This window comes from Haliotis asinina, chromosome 14 (assembly GCF_037392515.1).
Source record: "Haliotis asinina isolate JCU_RB_2024 chromosome 14, JCU_Hal_asi_v2, whole genome shotgun sequence".
NCBI classification, from domain to species: domain Eukaryota; kingdom Metazoa; phylum Mollusca; class Gastropoda; order Lepetellida; family Haliotidae; genus Haliotis; species Haliotis asinina.
In genome coordinates this window covers 54,797,279-54,822,820 of record NC_090293.1, presented here as the reverse complement: position 1 = coordinate 54,822,820, position 25,542 = coordinate 54,797,279, and the positions used below count along the sequence as shown (strand labels likewise).

General features: G+C 38.5%; 1 protein-coding gene across 1 annotated transcript in view; it reads right to left on the bottom strand.

The window, feature by feature from the left end:
* Positions 1-25,500, bottom strand: part of LOC137261169 (low-density lipoprotein receptor-related protein 4-like) — a 128,617-nt gene extending 103,117 nt beyond the window's left edge. Inside the window, exon 1 of the mRNA XM_067798874.1 lies at positions 25,367-25,500. Within this exon, the coding sequence (XP_067654975.1) occupies positions 25,367-25,412 (46 nt within the window). The 5' untranslated portion in view covers positions 25,413-25,500. The remainder of the gene's footprint in view (positions 1-25,366) is intronic.
* Positions 25,501-25,542: the final 42 nt, after the last annotated feature.

The window sequence follows — 25,542 nt, the reverse complement described above, 5'->3', positions numbered from 1 at the left end:
TCCAGATCTTATATCTACCACACTAGCAATACTGTCCAGATCTTATATCTACTACACTAGCAATATTGTCCAGATCTTATATCTACCACACTAGCAATACTGTCCAGATCTTATATCTACTACACTAGCAATACTGTCCAGATCTTATATCTACCACACTAGCAATACTGTCCAGATCTTATATCTACCACACTAGCAATACTGTCAAGATCTTACATCTACTAAACTAGCAATATTGTCCAGATCTTATATCTACCACACTAGCAATACTGTCCAGATCTTATATCTACTACACTAGCAATATTGTCCAGATCTTATATCTACCACACTAGCAATATTGTCCAGATCTTATATCTACTACACTAGCAATACTGTCAAGATCTTATATCTACTACACTAGCAATACTGTCCAGATCTTATATCTACCACACTAGCAATACTGTCCAGATCTTATATCTACTACACTAGCAATACTGTCCAAATCTTATATCTACCACACCAGCAATATTGTCCAGATCTTATATCTACCACACTAGCAATACTGTCCAGATATTATATCTACTACACTAGCAATACTCTCCAGATCTTATATCTACCACACTAGCATAATACTGTCCAATCTTACATCTACTACACGAACAATATTGTCCAGATCTTACATCTACTACATGAACAATATTGTCCAGATCTTACATCTACTGCACTTACAATATTGTCCGGATCTTATATCCACTATACTATCAGTATTTTCCAGATCTTACATCTGCTACACTATCAATATTGTCCAGATCTTATATCTACTACACTAGCAATATTGTCCAGATCTTATATCTACTACACTAGCATAATACTGTCCAGATCTTATATCTACTACACTAGCAATATTGTCCAGATCTTATATCTACTACACTAGCAATACTGTCCAGATCTTATATCTACCACACTAGCAATATTGTCCAGATCTTATATCTACCACACTAGCAATATTGTCCAGATCTTATATCTACTACACTAGCAATACTGTCCAGATCTTATATCTACTACACTAGAAATACTGTCAAGATCTTATATCTACTACACTAGCAATACTGTCCAGATCTTATATCTACCACACTAGCAATACTGTCCAGATCTTATATCTACTACACTAGCAATACTGTCCAGATCTTATATCTACCACACTAGCAATATTGTCCAGATCTTATATCTACCACACTAGCAATACTGTCCAGATCTTATATCTACTACACTAGCAATACTGTCCAGATCTTACATCTACTACACTAGCAATATTGTCCAGATCTTATATCTACTACACTAGCAATACTGTCCAGATCTTATATCTACCACACTAGCATCATACTGTCCAATCTTACATCTACTACATGAACAATATTGTCCAGATCTTACATCTACTACATGAACAATATTGTCCAGATCTTATATCTACTGCACTTACAATATTGTCCGGATCTTATATCCACTATACTATCAGTATTTTCCAGATCTTACATCTGCTACACTATCAATATTGTCCAGATCTTATATCTACTACACTAGCAATACTGTCCAGATCTTACATCTACTACACTAGCATAATACTGTCCAGATCTTATATCTACTACACTAGCAATATTGTCCAGATCTTATATCTACTACACTAGCAATACTGTCCAGATCTTATATCTACTACACTAGCAATACTGTCCAGATCTTATATCTACTACACTAGCAATACAGTCCAATCTTACATCTACCACACTAGCAATACTGTCAAGATCTTACATCTACTAAACTAGCAATATTGTCCAGATCTTATATCTACCACACTAGCAATACTGTCCAGATCTTATATCTACTACACTAGCAATATTGTCCAGATCTTATATCTACCACACTAGCAATACTGTCCAGATCTTATATCTACTACACTAGCAATACTGTCCAGATCTTATATCTACCACACTAGCAATACTGTCCAGATCTTATATCTACCACACTAGCAATACTGTCAAGATCTTACATCTACTAAACTAGCAATATTGTCCAGATCTTATATCTACCACACTAGCAATACTGTCCAGATCTTATATCTACTACACTAGCAATATTGTCCAGATCTTATATCTACCACACTAGCAATATTGTCCAGATCTTATATCTACTACACTAGCAATACTGTCAAGATCTTATATCTACTACACTAGCAATACTGTCCAGATCTTATATCTACCACACTAGCAATACTGTCCAGATCTTATATCTACTACACTAGCAATACTGTCCAAATCTTATATCTACCACACCAGCAATATTGTCCAGATCTTATATCTACCACACTAGCAATACTGTCCAGATATTATATCTACCACACTAGCAATATTGTCCACATCTTATATCTACTACACTAGCAATACTGTCCAGATCTTATATCTACCACACTAGCAATACTGTCAAGATCTTACATCTACTAAACTAGCAATATTGTCCAGATCTTATATCTACCACACTAGCAATACTGTCCAGATCTTATATCTACTACACTAGCAATATTGTCCAGATCTTATATCTACCACACTAGCAATATTGTCCAGATCTTATATCTACTACACTAGCAATACTGTCCAGATCTTATATCTACTACACTAGCAATACTGTCAAGATCTTATATCTACTACACTAGCAATACTGTCCAGATCTTATATCTACCACACTAGCAATACTGTCCAGATCTTATATCTACTACACTAGCAATACTGTCCAAATCTTATATCTACCACACCAGCAATATTGTCCAGATCTTATATCTACCACACTAGCAATACTGTCCAGATATTATATCTACCACACTAGCAATATTGTCCACATCTTATATCTACTACACTAGCAATACTGTCCAGATCTTATATCTACTACACTAGCAATACTGTCCAGATCTTACATCTACTACACTAGCAATACTGTCCAGATCTTATATCTACTACACTAGCAATACTCTCCAGATCTTATATCTACCACACTAGCATAATACTGTCCAATCTTACATCTACTACACGAACAATATTGTCCAGATCTTACATCTACTACATGAACAATATTGTCCAGATCTTACATCTACTGCACTTACAATATTGTCCGGATCTTATATCCACTATACTATCAGTATTTTCCAGATCTTACATCTGCTACACTATCAATATTGTCCAGATCTTATATCTACTACACTAGCAATATTGTCCAGATCTTATATCTACTACACTAGCATAATACTGTCCAGATCTTATATCTACTACACTAGCAATATTGTCCAGATCTTATATCTACTACACTAGCAATACTGTCCAGATCTTATATCTACCACACTAGCAATATTGTCCAGATCTTATATCTACCACACTAGCAATATTGTCCAGATCTTATATCTACTACACTAGCAATACTGTCCAGATCTTATATCTACTACACTAGAAATACTGTCAAGATCTTATATCTACTACACTAGCAATACTGTCCAGATCTTATATCTACCACACTAGCAATACTGTCCAGATCTTATATCTACTACACTAGCAATACTGTCCAGATCTTATATCTACCACACTAGCAATATTGTCCAGATCTTATATCTACCACACTAGCAATACTGTCCAGATCTTATATCTACTACACTAGCAATACTGTCCAGATCTTACATCTACTACACTAGCAATATTGTCCAGATCTTATATCTACTACACTAGCAATACTGTCCAGATCTTATATCTACCACACTAGCATCATACTGTCCAATCTTACATCTACTACATGAACAATATTGTCCAGATCTTACATCTACTACATGAACAATATTGTCCAGATCTTATATCTACTGCACTTACAATATTGTCCGGATCTTATATCCACTATACTATCTGTATTTTCCAGATCTTACATCTGCTACACTATCAATATTGTCCAGATCTTATATCTACTACACTAGCAATACTGTCCAGATCTTACATCTACTACACTAGCATAATACTGTCCAGATCTTATATCTACTACACTAGCAATATTGTCCAGATCTTATATCTACTACACTAGCAATACTGTCCAGATCTTATATCTACTACACTAGCAATACTGTCCAGATCTTATATCTACTACACTAGCAATACAGTCCAATCTTACATCTACTACATGAACAATATTGTCCAGATCTTACATCTACTACACGAACAATATTGTCCAGATCTTATATCTACTGCACTTACAATATTGGGCGGATCTTACATCCACTATACTATCAGTATTTTCCAGATCTTACATCTGCTACACTATCAATATTGTCCAGATCTTATATCTACTACACTAGTAATATTGTCCAGATCTTATATCTACTACACTAGCATAATACTGTCCAGATCTTATATCTACTACACTAGTAATATTGTCCAGATCTTATATCTACTACACTAGCAATACTGTCCAGATCTTATATCTACTACACTAGCAATACTGTCCAGATCTTATATCTACTACACTAGCATCATACTGTCCAATCTTACATCTACTACATGAACAATATTGTCCAGATCTTACATCTACTACATGAACAATATTGTCCAGATCTTATATCTACTGCACTTACAATATTGTCCGGATCTTACATCCACTATACTATCAGTATTTTCCAGATCTTAGACATCTACTACACTATCAATATTGTCCAGATTGTACAAAGACTACACTATCAATAGTTTCCAGATCTTATATCTACTACACTAGCAATACTGTCAAGATCTTACATCTGCTACACTAGCAATATTGTCCAGATCTTATATCTACTACACTAGCAATATTGTCCAGATCTTATATCTACTGCACTTACAATATTGTCCGGATCTTACATCCACTATACTTTCAGTATTTTCCAGATCTTACATGTCCTACACTATCAATATTGTCCAGATCTTATATCTACTGCACATACAATATTGTCAGGATCTTACATCCACTATACTATCAGTATTTTCCAGATCTTACATCTGCTACACTATCAATATTGTCCAGATCTTAGACATCTACTACACCATCAATATTGTCCAGATTGTACAAAGACTACACTATCAATAGTTTCCAGATCTTATATCTACTACACTAGCAATATTATCGAGATTGTACAAAGACTACACTGTCAATATTGTCCAGATCTCAGACATCTACTACACTATCAATATTGTCCACATCTTACGGGGACTAATATTAATCACTGTCTCCACGAGCCATGACACCCTCTGAAAAACGTTTTTGTTGCATTTCAAATAATAATTGTCATTGAGATAATTTAATCTCTGCTGACAATGACAGACATCTTTAGGCAGTGAGGCAAACCTAGTTGAAGCCATTATACAAGGTATCTTTATAGTGCCCACTCGAGTGGAACATTCACGAAGCATGGTGGGCACAAGAGGGTCTTCACGCCATGCACTCCACTATACAAGGAGGGGTTTTTCATGCTATGGACTCCACGATACAGAGAGGGAGGTCTTCACCCTACACATTCCACTACACAGGGAGGGGGGGCTCTTGAAGCACTCTGCTATACAGGGAGGGGGAGTCTTCACGCCATGCACTCCACTATACAGGGAGGGGGATCTTCAAGCACTCCTCTATACAGGGAAGGGGATCTTCCAGCACTCCACTATACAGGGAGGGGGGTCTTCAAGCACTCCACTTATACAGGGAGGGGGGTCTTCACGCCATGTACACCATTAAAAAGAGTGTTGTTTTTTCAAGCCACTGACACTCCTGGACACACATGCTAGACTAATGCTTTTACCCTGAATATGTATAATTTTGAGAGTAGCAAAACAAACCCATTTAAATTGAAAAGGAGCCCCAGAGAGTTGGTCACGATTCTGGGGTAATCTAGACTTGCTACAATCAGGGCTTCAGCAATGCAGGGAGGGCTAGGCTGCAGGGAAAAGAATGTGGTTCAAGGACTGTGAGAAAGAACTGCTAACAATTCTAGCACACTGACTTCTGAAGGTCTTACAACATTTTGAGAATTTTAACTATATGCAATCAAAATGGTCCAAGAAGCCAGCCTAGTCTCTGAATATATATATATATAAGTTTAATAGAAACAAATATCTTATATATGCTGAAAAGAAGCCCTGTGGCATCCTCAATTATGTACTGATATATAGAATCATGTGCCAATATACACAATCATGTTCTGATGTAAACAAGCATGTGCCAATATACACAATCATGTTCTGATGTAAACAAGCATGTGCCAATATACACAATCATGTTCTGATGTAAACAAGCATGTGCCAATATACACAATCATGTTCTGATGTAAACAAGCATGTGCCAATATACACAATCATGTTCTGATGTAAACAAGCATGTGCCAATATACACAATCATGTTCTGATGTAAACAAGCATGTTCTGATGTAAACAAGCATGTGCTGATGTAAACAATCATGTTCTGATGTAAACAAGCATGTTCTGATGTAAACAAGCATGTGCTGATGTAAACAATCATGTTCTGATGTAAACAAGCATGTTCTGATGTAAACAAGCATGTTCTGATGTAAACAAGCATGTGCCAATATACACAATCATGTTCTGATGTAAACAAGCATGTTCTGATGTAAACAAGCATGTTCTGATACCCATAATCATGTACTCACATATGCAATCATGTGCTGATGACTGACCAATGACTGTCCAATCAAACACGAGATGGTTAAATAGATTTAACCAATCATACAATGGCTACTATTTAGGGATCGGAGGGACTTTCAAAATATTCACGTCACTGACAGAGATCTCTCCATAAACAAAAATCCGCATATAACACAGTTATTTGACCTGCAGTATATACACTTTGGGGTTTCTGTTCACATGGTTACCATTAGCTAATATTTCCGCAAGATAACATCCTTGAATATTGCCAAAACCACTATTTTCAGTGACTGTTTACTCACCATTGTCATGGCTGTACATACGCCGTGTGCATCACCCAGAAGCGAGCGTACGCTAAATAGCACACGGAATCGTTCGGGTACAAAACCTTTTCGAGATTAAAAGTTCAAAAGGTATGAGCGAATGTGCACTTTTGAGATTTGGTAAGCTTTGTTCTGATTGGTCAATCTCAAAGACTACCTGACACGACCTCCCATAAGGTTTTGTTAGACTCAGTAGTGGAGTGTAATGAAAAGTACTGAGGATAAGTTTAATTAGACTGGCATGTGCCTATACCCACAATCATGTGCTGATGTCTACAATCATGTGCCAACATCCACAATAATGTGCTGATGTATACAATCATGTGCTGGTGTTTACAAGCATGTGCTGATATCCACAATAATGTGCTGACCTATACCATCACATGCTGATGTCTACAAGTATGTGACGATACCCACAATCATGTGCTGATGCCTACAAGCATGTGCCGATACCAATAATTATGTGCTCACATATGGAATCATGTGTTGAAATCTACAAGCATGTGCCGATACCCACAGTCATGTGCTGTCATATACAATCATGTGATGTCTACAAGCATGTGTTAATACCCACAATCATATGCTGATGCCTACAAGCATGTGCCAATACCTACAATTATGTGCTCACATATGGAATCATGTGTTGAAATCTACAAGCATGTGCTGATATCTATGACCATGCGCTGACATCCACAATCATGTGTTATCAGTGCTGTCACATCAGCCCACATTTCTTCCACTCTACACAAACAAAGGTACCCGTTCCCCACAGACTCTTGACGTTAGAGGGTTAGAGATTATATCAGGGCTACCCACCACGATTAATGACAAAGTTATTACGCAGTTGATGTTCCCTGGACGCTAACCAAACACCAGGACCAAATGGCTCGACTTCTCAAACAGATCTCTTTGTTGGGTCAACACACTCCCAACATCAAAATGAAGTTAAATATCATGTTTCGTCTGATTAGATTCTTAAAAAGCGTCTGTGCCACTCTAATGACAAATAGAACTCGGCTGAACTGAGTTATCTTGAATAACGGATCTCACAGACTCGACCCATGAAGGCAGTTTGATACAAAAACCTTTTCTTACCCTTTGGAAATCAGGTGATTCAAAATATACTGAGAGTGTTCTGATTTAAATCTGTGTTGATTTTCAAAACAGAACTGATTCCTGTCCCTCCATTGCTGCCCTGCCGATACAGGGACAAACGGGAAGTATTCCTCAACTGTTTACCCAGTTTATTTCATTCATCTGAAACTTGACATGCAACAAAATGGTGTCTTATTAACATCAAATTATACAAAACTGTAGATGATCTGAGATGCATATCAAACCCAGAATGTTGTGATGTGCGTAACTTTCTCTGCTTAGACACATGCCATCACATTCCCTCAGCATATTACATCAGTGTTAGCACTAGGGTGGTTCTGTGGATCAAGCTGTTCATGTGGTGTCTGGTTCTGTTCTGACACTGGTTTGTCTCGTCCAGGTTGTTGACATGAAACAGATGTTGCAGGGTCGAAACTAGTACTATAACATGTCATCGACAATATCAATGCTCCATCATCAACAACCCATTGATACAAAACACATTCAGGCAATATATCAGAATATCTATCAGGGTCCATGATACATTGACGTATCGCCATGAGAGATGATATATCCCCATACAACTTAAATACTATTTGAAGTTGTAAAGAGTATTGCATTAGGTATAGGCAGAAAATCTCTTTGAATTTTAAAACATTTTGCAATTTAAGAATTTGTTTGCATCTGTCACATCTTTTGTGCATGAACTTTTCATTACAATCCGGAATCATTTCATAATTTCTTGTTCTAAGCTATTTCATAAATTATGCACATCAGAATCTATGCAATCAAAACTTTAATGGAAAATAATTCTAGCATGTTTTTATTAATTTTTTGCATGAAAAATGCAGGTCTCTGCATTAACATGAACAATGAACTGTTATCGGGATATATCGTCTCACCACTTTGGCCATGATACAAAGCTCCAGTCTGAACCAATCTCCAACTCAATCACCCACTCACTCACCAACCCACCCTCTCACCAAAACCTTCTCACTCACCCCACTCACTCAATCACTCAACCACCTTACTCATCCACTCACTCACCAACCCACCCTCTCACCAAAACCCTCTCACTCTCCCCACTCACTCAATCACTCAACCACCTTACTCATCCACTCACTCACCAACCCACCCTCTCACCAAAACCCTCTCACTCACCCCACTCACTCAATCACTCAACCACCTTACTCATCCACTTACTCACCAACCCACCCTCTCACCAAAACCCTCTCACTCACCCCACTCACTCAATCACTCAACCACCTTACTCATCCACTTACTCACCAAACCCTCTCACTTATCCCCATTAACCCACAAACTACATGCTCACTCACTCACCCAACCACTTACCCAATACTCTCACTCATTCCCACTCATCCACAAACTACATGCTCACTCACTCACCCACCCACTTACCCAATACTCTCACCCATACCCACTCACTCACTCACCCACTCACTCAACCAACCTTACTCACCCAACCCCTTCACTTACTCACTTACTCACTCACTCACTCACCCTCTTACTCACAAACCCTCTCACTAACCTACTTACTCACTTGCCCCAACACTCATCCACTCAGTTGCTCACACCCTCCTTTCACTCACTCACTCACTCACTCACTCACTCACTCAATGTCCAACCTCAATGGCCCCTATTAGAGTCACACTGTTCAATGAACTCAATCAATACCTAAAAACCAATTTGCGGTTGAACACCCTCTCAACTGAGCACACACAGAAAGATTCTATTCCCAGATTAAAATGGCTACTCGAGCCTGTCAGAAACAGCCATCAACTCTAGATGCAGACCACAGGAGTCTCAGCTCTACATGGAGAAGTTCATTTATATCTCAAGTATTTTATTATTGCTATCCAGTTGCAGCCACGGCAGATATGTGGATATTTCGACATGATTTCAATGATGCTGTGTAATTATCCCTGATCTCCACAGCTGCATTTAGCCCATGACTTAAAATAGAAGCTGTTCTAAATCAGAACATTTGTGAAGTTCAGAAATTTGCTGTTGATGTGCTAATTTTGTCCTATCAAACAGTGTACACTGAGAAAAAGTCTGACATATGAGTGAGTGAGTGAGTGAGTGAGTGAGTGAGTGAGTGAGTGAGTGAGTGAGTGAGTGAGTGAGTGAGTGAGTGAGTGAGAGAGTGAGTGAGTTATACAGCATGGAAAAGTGCATTGCTCCTGAAGACCTTTTGACACTTAGAAACAGCACAGAAAAACTGTCTCCAGTAATAGATCAGCATTGGAAATCCAGTGACTATCAACCACATGCCTTCCAGCTGCCACAGACTTGAGAGATGGTGGAGGAGCCTAGTAGTTCGTGTTCACTTATGACTCCAAAGACTCAGGTTTGATTCTCCATATGGGTACAAAGTGTGAAGCCCATTTCTGGTGTTCAGTGCCTTGATATTGCTGGAATATTTTTAAAAGCGATGTAAAACCCAACTCACTCACAGATTTGATTAGATGAAACCTGCCCTCCACCCAAAACTAGCAGAAGCTTGCATGGTACACCACTAAACAGGAGGTACAGAACCAATTCAAATCCTGCCCATACACTGTAAACATCACAAGCTGTAACTCATTAACCAGAAAAAGCAATTTCAAGTAACTGAACCAGGTAAAGACTGGTAAAGACTGAATTCCCTGGCAGCCAACCCATGTCACCATTCATGCAGCTTCACACCACCACCCCCTTCTCCTACTCCCTACCCCCCCCCCCTCCACCCCCACCCTTCAGTCTCTGCATCAACAATTCCCCTCACTACTCATGCAAATCAAAATCCTAAAATGTAAATATTTCATTATCTTGATGGGGTAAACACCTACATCAGAAGATATTGTTAAGAGAAAGATACACCCTCGTGTCAGTGAATAGAAGACTTCAAGCATCTTCTAAAGACAGCACTTATTCTAAGACAGGTGCTTCACAGGGAACATTCTTCCATTGTTAACAGTGAAACTTTGTACCCTCTGACCCTCAAGAATGAAGGTGTTTTCTTTGCTTGGCTGCCCTACACGAGGCCCCACGCTGGGAAGCACTCAGCCATTGCCAGTCTTAAACATATTACAACTGTCAAGACTGGCGAAGCTGTGGTACATTTCTGCATAAACCTGCATCTATGTAACAGTGCTGGAAATATGGGGGTCTGGGAGGAGGGTGATGTCAAGACCGGCAAAGCTGTGGTACATTTCTGTATAAATCTGCATCTATGTAACAGTACTGGAAATATGGGGGGCTGGGAGGAGGGTAAATTGTCAGGACTGTGTGGTATCCAGTATTATCATGTTTGCTGAAGTCACTGTTTATTCAAAATGGAAAATGATATAACTCACTATAAGACAGTCCATCTACAGTTTTAAAAAGAAACCATGGCAACTGAATTTAAGCTGACTCAAGATCAAACTCAGTATAGCTACATCAGTAATGCCTCAGAATAAACCCAGCAATAATCCATACTGTAGGAACCTGGATGATGCATTTAACTATCTTAGACACACGTGATATATGCACCTGGTTATAGCATAACTGTGCTGTTATAGACACACATGAGATTTACATCTTAGACTCACAACGTAAAGATAATCACACTGATGCTTCAATGTGAGTACAGCCGACATATCGTGTACAGCGTGAACTATCCTGTATTATGTTGTCATCCTGCATACACACAGCACATGTTGCAGTGTTTTTGCTGGAATGTTTTGAATATACCACTGAACCTAGATACAACTAAACACACACTTCACAAGCTCAGTCAACAGGTAGATACGTCAAGTTGACGTTCTTGTGCTTCAAACATAAACAGGCATAATATTACGTGGAGTTGACATTCTTGTACCGCAAACATAAACAGGCAGATAACTGAATTTAACATTCTGATACCTCAAATAAAAACAATCAGCTGATATACCAAGGTGCAATAGAAACCACTTTATTACAATGAGAAGTGTCTACGGTACCAAAACTCTGCCCACTAGCTAGCACTTGTACAAGGACATAATAATCTCACGTGAATATCCAGATATTCTCACAAGCTGGCCTGAATACTCCCTCTTACTAACCCACATAAACCATAAAACCCATTCACCACACACCACACCACACCACACCACACCACACCACACCACACCACACCACACCACACCACACCACACCACACCACACCACACCACACCCACACCCACACCCACACCCACACCCAAACCACACATCAAGACTGGCCAGACTATGGAGATAGCTGAAGAACCGAGTAGTAGCTACAAATGGAGACAACAACACCATGCTTCAGCTTCACTCCACTCACATCTCGTTTGATGTCTGTATACCTATTTGATATCAAAATACAACAGACATACATACTGGAGCAAACATTTCCGTCATATGACACAAACTGACCTATCACAGATGTCCTCAAACAACAATTTGTAAAATAAACTGGTTACAACAGATACTGCCCTCCAATTACTTCACAGCTGAAGCAGAAATATGCTGAAAGCTATATAAATCTTGTCCACACTATGCTTGCAATGTAATCCTCCCAGCTTCAAAGTGATATTTATTGCTAATAAACCCTGAACTCCCTATTATATGCATAATCCATTTGTCATCAAGTGTCTCCTCTTTTGATCAAGATGCTGGTGGTGCTACAATCTGAAAGTACTTTTTCAAAAAGCTCTGGTAAGCCTAGTCTCATAACTTTCCTTGTAGCATTCTTAGTACTTACCTCCCATACAGTAAAACAGCAGGTTCATGTGCTACAAGAAATGTTACCTATGCTTACAAGAGCCTTGTGACACTGTAAGAATGGTCGTCTAGAACCCAGGCTTGTAAGAGTGGTCATCTAGAACCCAAGCTGTAAGAGTGGTCGTCTAGAACCCAGGCTTGTAAGAGTGGTCATCTAGAATCCTGGCTGTAAGAGTGGTCATCTAGAACCCAGGCTGTAAGAGTGGTCGTCTAGAACCCTGGCTGTAAGAGTGGTCATCTAGAACCCTGGCTGTAAGAGTGGTCATCTAGAACCCAAGCTGTAAGAGTGGTCGTCTAGAACCCAGGCTGTAAGAGTGGTCGTCTAGAACCCTGGCTGTAAGAGTGGTCATCTAGAACCCAGGCTGTAAGAGTGGTCGTCTAGAACCCTGGCTGTAAGAGTGGTCATCTAGAACCCTGGCTGTAAGAGTGGTCATCTAGAACCCTGGCTGTAAGAGTGGTCGTCTAGAACCCAAGCTGTAAGAGTGGTCGTCTAGAACCCTGGCTGTAAGAGTGGTCGTCTAGAACCCAAGCTGTAAGAGTGGTCGTCTAGAACCCAAGCTGTAAGAGTGGTCGTCTAGAACCGTGGCTGTAAGAGTGGTCGTCTAGAACCCTGGCTGTAAGAGTGGTCATCTAGAACCCTGGCTGTAAGAGTGGTCGTCTAGAACCCTGGCTGTAAGAGTGGTCACCTAGAACCCTGGCTGTAAGAGTGGTCGTCTAGAACCCAAGCTGTAAGAGTGGTCGTCTAGAACCCTGGCTGTAAGAGTGGTCATCTAGAACCCAGGCTGTAAGAGTGGTCATCTAGAACCCAGGCTGTAAGAGTGGTCATTTAGAACCCTGGCTGTAAGAGTGGTCATCTAGAACCCAGGCTGTAAGAGTGGTCATCTAGAACCCTGGCTGTAAGAGTGGTCATCTAGAACCCTGGCTGTAAGAGTGGTCATCTAGAACCCAGACTGTCCACAGAAACAGTTACAGATTTACATCATTGCCAGTAACATTCTTTTTAAAATGTAAAGTGAATAAACAGAATGACAGAATGAACAACAACAAACCCTGAATATGTCTGATCAGCATGTTCCTGTTCAAGTACTAAAAGACATTACATGGGCCTTGTCAATGTTGAGGCTAGACTATGTATATATAGGCTACTGGGTTACAGACACATTCACCAACCTTCACCAACAACTCAACTATTGTATGTTAAACAACCTGTGAGATTAACACCTTGAGCCCCATGCCACGTAGTTACCTCAAACACTAACAAAAACTATAAAAGTCTTTATTGTAAGATAATTTATCGAAAGGTTGTCATGTTGGACTTCACTCACAAATTCCTCATAAATGAATTCAACAAGTTTTTCACAAGACATTACTTGCACAACTTAACATGTGTATCATTACCCTAAAACATTTAATTATTCATGAGACCCCCATCCTTGAAACTATGTGTCACCCTAGTCATGACATTGAACACATGTTTCCTATAATCCAATATGGCTGACACACAATGAACTGCAACCCTCGCCATCAGTACACTGCTGCATCCAAGAAGTCACTGAAGACAAAGACTGACATACATACTAATGCACCTTTAGCTCAGGGAAGTCACACACAGACTACACTATAATTTACACTCAAGCAAGACCAAAGTATGATTTCAATTTAACGATTGTAAAACACTTAATTCCTACTCTCAGTGAAGTAAGTGAAGCCATCAGTGAGTCCAACCCTTGCCTCAAGGTGACATACCACATGTTCGCACAATAGAGAATGCCAAGCAAGCAAGACATTTTACAATATTTGGCATTTGGTTGCCGTGGCAATCAGGTTATCTGTGTCCACACTTGACATCAGCTACAAGTGTGCCCTGTCTGTGGAAACGGGTCAGGCTGTAGAGCCAAAAGTTGAGTTCTCAATCACAGCAACCCCTATCAAACTAAACAGTCAGTATTCCCCCATATTCCTTCATTCTGACATCCTCGCAGGTTCTGATGTTCAATCTGAACCTATTATAGGTCCTTGGTGGGTTTACATCACCCTTCATCACCATACAAGGTTTTAACAAAATGTTAGCTTTCATTGCTAGACTTTGCCTTGATTCACCAGACATGGGCATAACTTATGCAAAGTGTGCATTTGCGCAAAAACAAATTTGTCCATCTAAAATTTTTCATGAAGAATTTAATATAAAACATATTTTTTGTTACTATTTCCACCCTGATACGCAAAAGACTTTCCACAAGGCCTGTTACTTGCTCAACAAAAATCAACTGACATCTTTGGCTTTGTTTCATATTCAACGTGACTTTGAATTTGACATCTGTTTTGAGTTAAAGGATGATTCACATTTCAACATCATTTCAGTCTCTGCACATTCTGATGCTGTTTTTCAATTTCTATTGAAAGCATATCACTAATCGTACAATTTGCTTTTAGGGATGAATACTGAGATAAAACAGGATATACTTAGTAAGTGTCAGTCAAATAAAATGTCAGGAAAAATACCCAGAGCATCTTAAATTATTTACAGAGACACCCTAAACTATATATTGGTTTAAAAAAATTTGTTGTAGATAATGCTAATTTGCTCTTGAAAATATCGCTAATTTACTTCCTCAACCCCTGTAGCAGGCTCAAGCACTACGAGACTTAACTGTTGTTAATGTTATTTGCATACAATTCGTTTTCCTTAATTATGCCCATCCTGGACTAGACACTAGACTGGACTTCATCACTGTACATTAGCCTTCATCAGTATACAGTCTTCATCATCATTCAATATCCCTTATCACTATACATTAATCTACATCACTACATGTAACTCTTTATCACTCTATGTTAGCATCCATCATTGCGCATAAGCCATCATCACCATACAGCCTTCATCACTACACTGCCTTCATCACTGTACATTAGAATTCATCACCCTAAATTAGCCTTTATCATTACATAAGACATCACCACTATACAGACTTCATCACTGTACATTAGCCTTCATCACTATACAGATTTCATCCCTGTACATTAGCCTACATCACCCTAAATTAGCCTTTATCATTACATAAGACATCATCACTATACAGACTTCATCACTGTACATTAGCCTTCATCACTATAAATTAGCCTTTATCATTTCATAAGACATCATCACTATACAGACTTCATCACTGTACATTAGCCTTCATCACTATAAATTAGCCTTTATCATTAAATAAGACATCATCACTATACAGCCTTCATCACTGTACATTAGCTTTAATCACTATACAGACTTCATCACTGAACATTAGCCTTCATCACCATAAATTAGCCTTTATCATTACATAAGACATCACAACTATACAGACTTCATCACTGTACATTAGCCTTCATCACTGAACATTAGCCTTCATCACTGTACATTAGTTTTCATCACTATACAGACTTCATCACTGTACATTAGCCTTCGTCACCATAAATTAGCCTTTATCATTACATAAGACATCATCACTATACAGACTTCATCACTGTACATTAGCCTTCATCACCATAAATTAGCCTTTATCATTACATAAGACATCATCACTATACAGACTTCATCACTGTACATTAGCCTTCATCACTATAAATTAGCCTTTATCATTACATAAGACATCATCACTATACAGACTTCATCACTGTACATTAGCCATCATCACTATAAACTAGCCTTCATCGGTACACATAAGCCTTTATCACTATACAGACTTCATCACTGTACATTAGCCTTCATCACTATAAATTAGCCTTTATCATTAAATAAGACATCATCACTATACAGCCTTCATCACTGTACATTAGCTTTAATCACTATACAGACTTCATCACTGAACATTAGCCTTCATCACCATAAATTAGCCTTTATCATTACATAAGACATCACAACTATACAGACTTCATCACTGTACATTAGCCTTCATCACTGAACATTAGCCTTCATCACTGTACATTAGCTTTCATCACTATACAGACTTCATCACTGTACATTAGCCTTCGTCACCATAAATTAGCCTTTATCATTACATAAGACATCATCACTATACAGACTTCATCACTGTACATTAGCCTTCATCACCATAAATTAGCCTTTATCATTACATAAGACATCATCACTATACAGACTTCATCACTGTACATTAGCCTTCATCACTATAAATTAGCCTTTATCATTACATAAGACATCATCACTATACAGACTTCATCACTGTACATTAGCCATCATCACTATAAACTAGCCTTCATCGGTACACATAAGCCTTTATCACTATATTGTGCATTAGGTTCCATCACCATACATTAGCCTACATTAACTTTCATCACCTGTACTCCAAACATTTTGGTCATTATGTGCTACACCTTCCCATCCGACACAGAGAACACACACACACACAGAATACACACACACACACCAACAGCAGAGATGAAAGCTGATCCATGTATTTCCTCTTCAGTTTCCTCTCCCATAAGCTGATGTGTGTCATCCTAGTGCAAGATGGCTCCATACCATACATACATATCATTTCATCTACATGACATTCCGAGAGACATCCTGTAATCATCAATCAAACTACGATCAGATTTAGTCATTGAGGACTACCTCTCAAGTTTTATACTTGATCTCAAAACTATCAGTAACTGAAACGGGTTTTTTTTATGTTGTTTCAAGGCCCTAGGACTTAAGTTCGCACAAGCGTTTTAGATCTGCAGTGAGAGAGAATGAAAGGTGGAGTCTATTGTCATTTTCAGCATAAAGTATATCATGGACCACTACCTATGGCAGAAGAACTGAAAAACAGACTCAGAGAAGTCACAAGTCTGGCGTGGCCTGGACTGAAATGTAATCAGACATTCACAGATATATTATGAGATAAGGTCAGCCAAGAATGTTTTTCTAAAAAATGCTGCCCTGTGCAAAATGCACATAATTCTTCAACCAGTACAAACTTTGTATAATTCATACACAAGTGTAGGGTTTATATAATCCTTTGTCCAATGTACACTTCATATAATCCTTTGGCCAACTCAAACCTGTTGTATGATCTTGGCATGAACAAACTTCATAAATTTTTCTGCCAAGTGTAAACTCTCTCTTACTGCAAAGTCAGGATTTACTTTAACTAATAAATGGATCAGCATAACATTTACCCAGCCGTACAGACAGACTGAACTGGCCTGCAATGCAGTGGACATTTGTAAGTGTTTGTCACAAGCTGCAGACGTCTTTTAACAGTTCTGTCAAGGATCAAGTTGCAGAGTCTGCTCTGATCTTTCCACTGGTGAGACCAGACACACTGTACACCAAAGAAACTGTAAAACTCACTTTCCAAGAAGATACGCCCATGAACTCTGCCATATTTTTTACATAAAATCAGACTGAATTAAACAAATGGGGCTACAAAAATACCAGAGAACAAAACCATGGTGATAAAAAAAACAATGAACTGAGTCTTTGTATAGCAGAAAAACTCAAACCTTTGTCAAAAAATGTATTCTTTTGGGGGAAAACAATTCAAGAGGGAAAAATAAAATCTCAATTTACACAGAAATCGTATCTTCCTATTCAAGGATGGAGAAATTCTTAACCTATCCCAAAATGTCAAAAACATGCATTGCTGCACAAGATGCTTGATTCGACATTCCTCTTCAACAGACGGGCCTGCATTACTTCCCACCATGCATAGCATCTCTGATGGAATGTACAGCAGATAGGGCAACCTACTGCATGTATACATTTTATTTCATTTTAGACAACCCACTTAATGTATTACAGATTATTTCTTTAAAGACAACCTACTGCATGTATACAGATTATGTCATTAAAGATTTATTCAGAGTCAACACTACTCTTAGGACACAAAGATTTAGAACTATTTCTTGGCCTCAACAATTAGTTTGTTATCTTTCATTCATCATGCAAGGACTAACACAAACCTAAATTCTCTTCCACTTCCACAGTATTTTAAGAGCACTTAAAATGCCAGGGCAGGTGAAACAAAGCGATATTTCACAGTCTGCCAAAACAAAAAATGTCACATGTTTTTTCAACATTACAAAAATAATTGGACCAACAGTTCCAGTCAAAGAAGAGTTGTTCCTGGAGATTAAATGGTCAGTCATGACCACCATTATAATCAAGAGCAGACGTCAAAGAGTCCTTTTTATCAACCTGACATATTTCGAAGACTACATTTGAAAGCTGGACAACCTTTCATTTTGATCCCTGCCAACACATGGCCAGACTGAAGTAGGACTTTCAGTCATAAAAATAGTGTACATAAATATAATATGAGCTCTTCTACAGACTTGTAGCAGTATCTCATCTCTAAGGTAACCATTCTTCCAGGTACTATATGGTGAACAACTACCTCAGACTGCAATACACAGACTTACATAAGCAGGAACATTCCACAGTCAGAAGACAGCTACATGATTTATGCGAACAAAAAAACAGATTCAAACACAGATTTACTTTTCTGGCAGCCATTGATAAAAAGTTGATGTAACATGCCATTTTCCTTAAACAAACAAATTCTTGGAGGCTGAAAATAACATGGTTATGTTGTCTGTGTAGGGCACAATGTTGGCAATCTCGACAGGTGTCTAACCATTTGTTGTGTGATGCAACACAAACATCTAACCCCATACACAACTGGCTGGAAGCTGACAGAAATATGAGCTTCCTGAAATAGTCTCCTCTTGCTGGCTACACCCCAAACTCAACACCGGAGGACAGCTTCACTGGGAAATTCCGACAAATGCATCAATGAAATACTGCATTGAGAGACACCACAAGACAGACGCCAATAATCTTAGTCGAACTCTTCACTTGAAGGCTGAATCGGCTGTTGACAAATTGGCCAACTAACTTCAAAGAAAGCAGACGTTTTCTTGCACATAAAGTTAATTTTCTTTTGGCAAATGTTATTGACCACATGAGAACAAACACCAAGGGGAATAACAGGCAATTATCTGTTATATATCTCCCCACTAACCGAGAAGGAATATGCACTGTGTTATCCCATGTAATCTTCCATAAATCTCCTCACTATAAGGGAAGGAATATACATCATGTTATCGGATATACCTCTACCCACTACAAGCAAGGGAATATACATCATGTTATCCAACACACCTCTACCCACTACAAGCAAGGGAATATACATCATGTTATCCAACACACCTCTACCCACTACAAGCAAGGGAATATACATCATGTTATCCAACACACCTCTATCCACTAAAAGCGATGGAAAATACATCATCTTATCGGATGCACCTCTACCCACCATAAGGGAAGGAATATATGTCATGTTATCCAACACACCTTCTATCCACTACAAGCAAAGGAATATACGTCATGTAATCAGTGTTCACGTTAATGCAGAAACATGCATTTTTCACACAAAAAAAGTATTTTGCGCACATGTTTTGGATGCATAGATTCTGATCGACATAATTTTTAAAAGTACCTTAAAACCTCAACATATATTGTCCAAAAGATTTGGACTACATATTTATAATTTTATTTCTGCACGCACTCGTACAAAACCTACAATGACTACTGGTTATCTCATAAACCTCTACTCATCATAACTGGCATAAGGGAAGGAATATACATCTTGTTATCCAACACACCTCTACCCACTACAAGTGAGGGAATATACATCATGTTATCCAACACACCTCTACCCACTACAAGCAAGGGAATATACATCTTGTTATCCAACACACCTCTACCCACTACAAGTGAGGGAATATACATCATGTTATCCAACACACCTCTACCCACTACAAGCGAGGGAATATACATCTTGTTATCCAACACACCTCTACCCACTACAAGTGAGGGAATATACATCATGTTATCCAACACACCTCTATCCACTACAAGTGAGGGAATATACATCATGTTATCCAACACACCTCTACCCACTACAAGCAAGGGAATATACATCATGTTATCCAACACACCTCTACCCACTACAAGTGAGGGAATATACATCATGTTATCCAACACACCTCTACCCACTACAAGCAAGGGAATATACATCTTGTTATCCAACACACCTCTACCCACTACAAGTGAGGGAATATACATCATGTTATCCAACACACCTCTACCCACTACAAGCAAGGGAATATACATCTTGTTATCCAACACACCTCTACCCACTACAAGTGAGGGAATATACATCATGTTATCCAACACACCTCTACCCACTACAAGCAAGGGAATATACATCTTGTTATCCAACACACCTCTACCCACTACAAGTGAGGGAATATACATCATGTTATCCAACACACCTCTACCCACTACAAGCGAGGGAATATACATCTTGTTATCCAACACACCTCTACCCACTACAAGTGAGGGAATATACATCATGTTATCCAACACACCTCTACCCACTACAAGCAAGGGAATATACATCTTGTTATCCAACACACCTCTACCCACTACAAGTGAGGGAATATACATCATGTTATCCAACACACCTCTACCCACTACAAGCGAGGGAATATACATCTTGTTATCCAACACACCTCTACCCACTACAAGTGAGGGAATATACATCATGTTATCCAACACACCTCTATCCACTACAAGTGAGGGAATATACATCATGTTATCCAACACACCTCTACCCACTACAAGCAAGGGAATATACATCATGTTATCCAACACACCTCTACCCACTACAAGTGAGGGAATATACATCATGTTATCCAACACACCTCTACCCACTACAAGCAAGGGAATATACATCTTGTTATCCAACACACCTCTACCCACTACAAGTGAGGGAATATACATCATGTTATCCAACACACCTCTACCCACTACAAGCAAGGGAATATACATCTTGTTATCCAACACACCTCTACCCACTACAAGTGAGGGAATATACATCATGTTATCCAACACACCTCTACCCACTACAAGCAAGGGAATATACATCTTGTTATCCAACACACCTCTACCCACTACAAGTGAGGGAATATACATCATGTTATCCAACACACCTCTACCCACTACAAGTGAGGGAATATACATCATGTTATCCAACACACCTCTACCCACTACAAGTGAGGGAATATACATCATGTTATCGGATGTACCTTAACTCACCATAAGGGAAGGAATATACGTCATGTTATCCAACACACCTCTACCCACTACAAGTGAGGGAATATACATCATGTTATCGGATGTACCTCAACCCACCATAAGGGAAGGAATATACTTCATATTATCCAACACACCTTTACCCACTACAAGCAAAGGAATATACGTCATGTTATCTGATATACATCTCCCTACTATAAGGGAAGGAATATACATCATGCTATCTGATATACATGTCCTTACTATAAGGGAAGGAATATACATCATGCTATCTGATATACATGTCCTTACTATAAGGGAAGGAATATACATCATGCTATCTGATATACAACTCCCTACTATAAGGGAAGGAATATACATCATGTTATCTGATATACATCTCCCTACTATAAGGGAAGGAATATACATCATGCTATCTGATATACATATCCTTACTATAAGGGAAGGAATACACATCACCTTTAACATGATCTCTTATACATCACCTTACTGTAGGGGAAGAAATAGAAATCATGTTTTCACATGCTATCCAAGATATATCTCATAACCAGAGTCAGATTTTCCCCAATATAGCAACCAGTTTATCATGCTATTATATTACAATGCCACTATGAAGAATATTTATTCACTATAACAATCACACAATCAATGATATATCACATGGAACGACAAGACAATAATTGAATTCTGAGATTTACAACCGTTGACGTCTGTGTATCTGGTATAAGACTTATTAACCCTAATGTTCTATAAATTTTATGTACAAAGGTTTTTATCAGACTTCACAAGAACATACATCAATCATGACATGCTCGGGCAGGAATTTCAAAGTTTGCTCATGTGCTATTTTCTTCTCCATAAAATATGTCCAAGGATTGTATCCACACAGAGTCTTCTGTTGCTGTCTCTAAGGGCTTATTTACCATAATACATATATAACATAATATCATTCTGTTGAGGAGTAGAAAATACTTATTTACATTTGGACTGACAAAACCACCCAATTCTGCCAGTGATACATCTTCTATGTACATATGTATACAGTTAGCCTGCTGATCTCTGTATAACAGGAACATAGTTGAGTGCAGTGCACCATACTAAAACACTGTGAAGAATATTTGCCTATAGTACCACAAGATACATCACATGTGAAATGATTATAACTATTTGCTATTGATAGTTGGACTTAATGTTCAGATGAAACAAGGGACCACAGTGTACAGAATCACAAGCCCAACAGTGAGAAGTATGAACATAATTTTGAAGCTTATTACAACAAGTGGTTGGTGCGCTACATTTTGATATCAAACTTTCAAGGTTTGAAAAAATAGATATTATTTACAAAAGTCTGTTTGTCTCCCCATGCTGCCATGTTTGACGTTTTTTTGTAGCATTTTTGGATGCCACAAAGGCCGTTTTGAATGTTTGGTGACCATTTTCGGGCTCTCTTGTAGTTTTGTTTACATTTCAAACAATTAGTTTTCCTTTCAAGATGCACTTGTTTCAGTTTTAGAGGAAAACGTTGCAGTTTTGGAGATTTATTTTCCTATTTGCGTGAGTTTTGTTCTGTTTTGGTGTGTAAGAGTTCAGTGTTGAGGATTTTTTCACCGTTTGTATGGCAGGCATGATGTTGACCCAGACACATTATAGTTTTATGCTACTGTTCAGATATTTTACCAGGAGGGGTCACCACAGTCTGACACCTTGTACCCATGTGGGCAACCCTTGACCTTCCTTCACTGTGACAGTGTGAGGAGGGGATGGTCCCCTAATTCGGGTAGTTCAGTCTAGCAGCCACACTTGTAACACCTTCATAGGACGGTATGGTGACAAGTGATGTAACACTGAGTCGTTACTTTCATCAATAAATGTTGTAAAAACTTGAGCAGAGAATAAAGATATTAAAAAGGACCTCTCGGATATGCTGTTTTAGGATGTTTGTTATCTGCAGACCACGTAACTCGTTTCACCCTTGACTTCCATGTTTATTGTTCAGTGCAACCAAGGAATAATACTGACTCTGGGATTCAAACTCATGCTGACAAAATCCTGGCACACCTAAGGGCCACAAATCAGTAATTATGGCATCTATGAAGACATTAGAGAACTTAAGACAATGGGGCATAGTGACATGGGAAGGCATTTCTTCGAGTTTAAACCACCTCTTGAATTAAAAAAAAAAAATGACTTGTCCGCGATGAATTATCAAAATACAGAACAAGTTCAACAGTAGTTATATCTCCACTTGTGTCAATAAAGTGAAAATCAATAGTTAATCCTTGATACAGTCCCTTAAACAGACATGTAAATAATACAAGCACATCTGTAACTGTTTGACATTCTGTAGGTTTTCATGCTCCCTAAATATATTTTCAAGTCCAGAGGACAATTTCATCAACTCTTTATGGAAGTGTGATAATGCATTAAAAATCTCAACTCTGCATGCAGTATAAGAATTAAATCAATTCTTGATTTTCTAAGGGAATTATGCTAATAAATGTGTAAACATGAACTAAGTTTCGGCATGTCTTTCAACACTTCAACAGACAGTGCTATATTCCCTTTATGACACAGCAGCCCGGAAGGCAATATATGATGCATGCATGTCTCAATACACACATCAATGTAATTATCAAGTTACAGGCCAATAAACAGGAGCAGGGAGTTTATAAACAATCACTTCAAAGAGATTATGCAACAAAAACTACAATGATTAATTGAGCATGGAGGGATCATCTCAAAAACTGAAAACAATTGAACAAAATCCACACATATAATTGACCATCTATATGAGATTTGATATCACTCTTTCACAAATAAGCTATCTCAGAATCATGGGTTCTTCGGTAGACAATTCTTGCGTTAAGCCACATGTGGAATGAAAAAAAATAACGTTCTGGCAACAAATATTTCTTTGTTATCTCATAAAATTTAATTAGTTTTCATTTCTACCAATGGAAATTCATATAACATTATGATAACAATCGCAACATTATTCAGGCAAAGCTGTGTCCACCTCTGTAGATTTTAGTCTCATGAAAACAGGTTTATTTACAAAAACGCTTTAACACGTTAGTGGAGCTCACTAAATACATGGTAAAATCACGCATGCTGTTTATCAAAATAAACTTGTGACGTGAAAAAATACATTATCACAAAGCATTCAAAAAGACCAGTGTTCCCCGGGTCAGCTGGCCTCTGGATTGGGCAGGAGATTTGGGGAACCTGACGTTTGTTTAGAGGAGAGGGTCAAATGTGTAACTTGCTTCGCCGACCGACTTGGTTGAAGCGCAAAGCCAAAATATTCCAATATTCACAGACTTCTGCATCCAGAATCTTAGAAAGTAACTTACCGAAGCAAATGGCTAGCAGCGTCAAGGCTGCAGTAATAGCCTTCATCCTCAGTGCATCGAGCGGTACATAAGTTAGTTTCCACAGTACTCCGTGTTTACACTGAATGAGGTCAGTTGTTGCGGTAAGTCTAAAGCTTCTGTTATTTGCAGTGATTGACAGATGACCTCGCATGTGC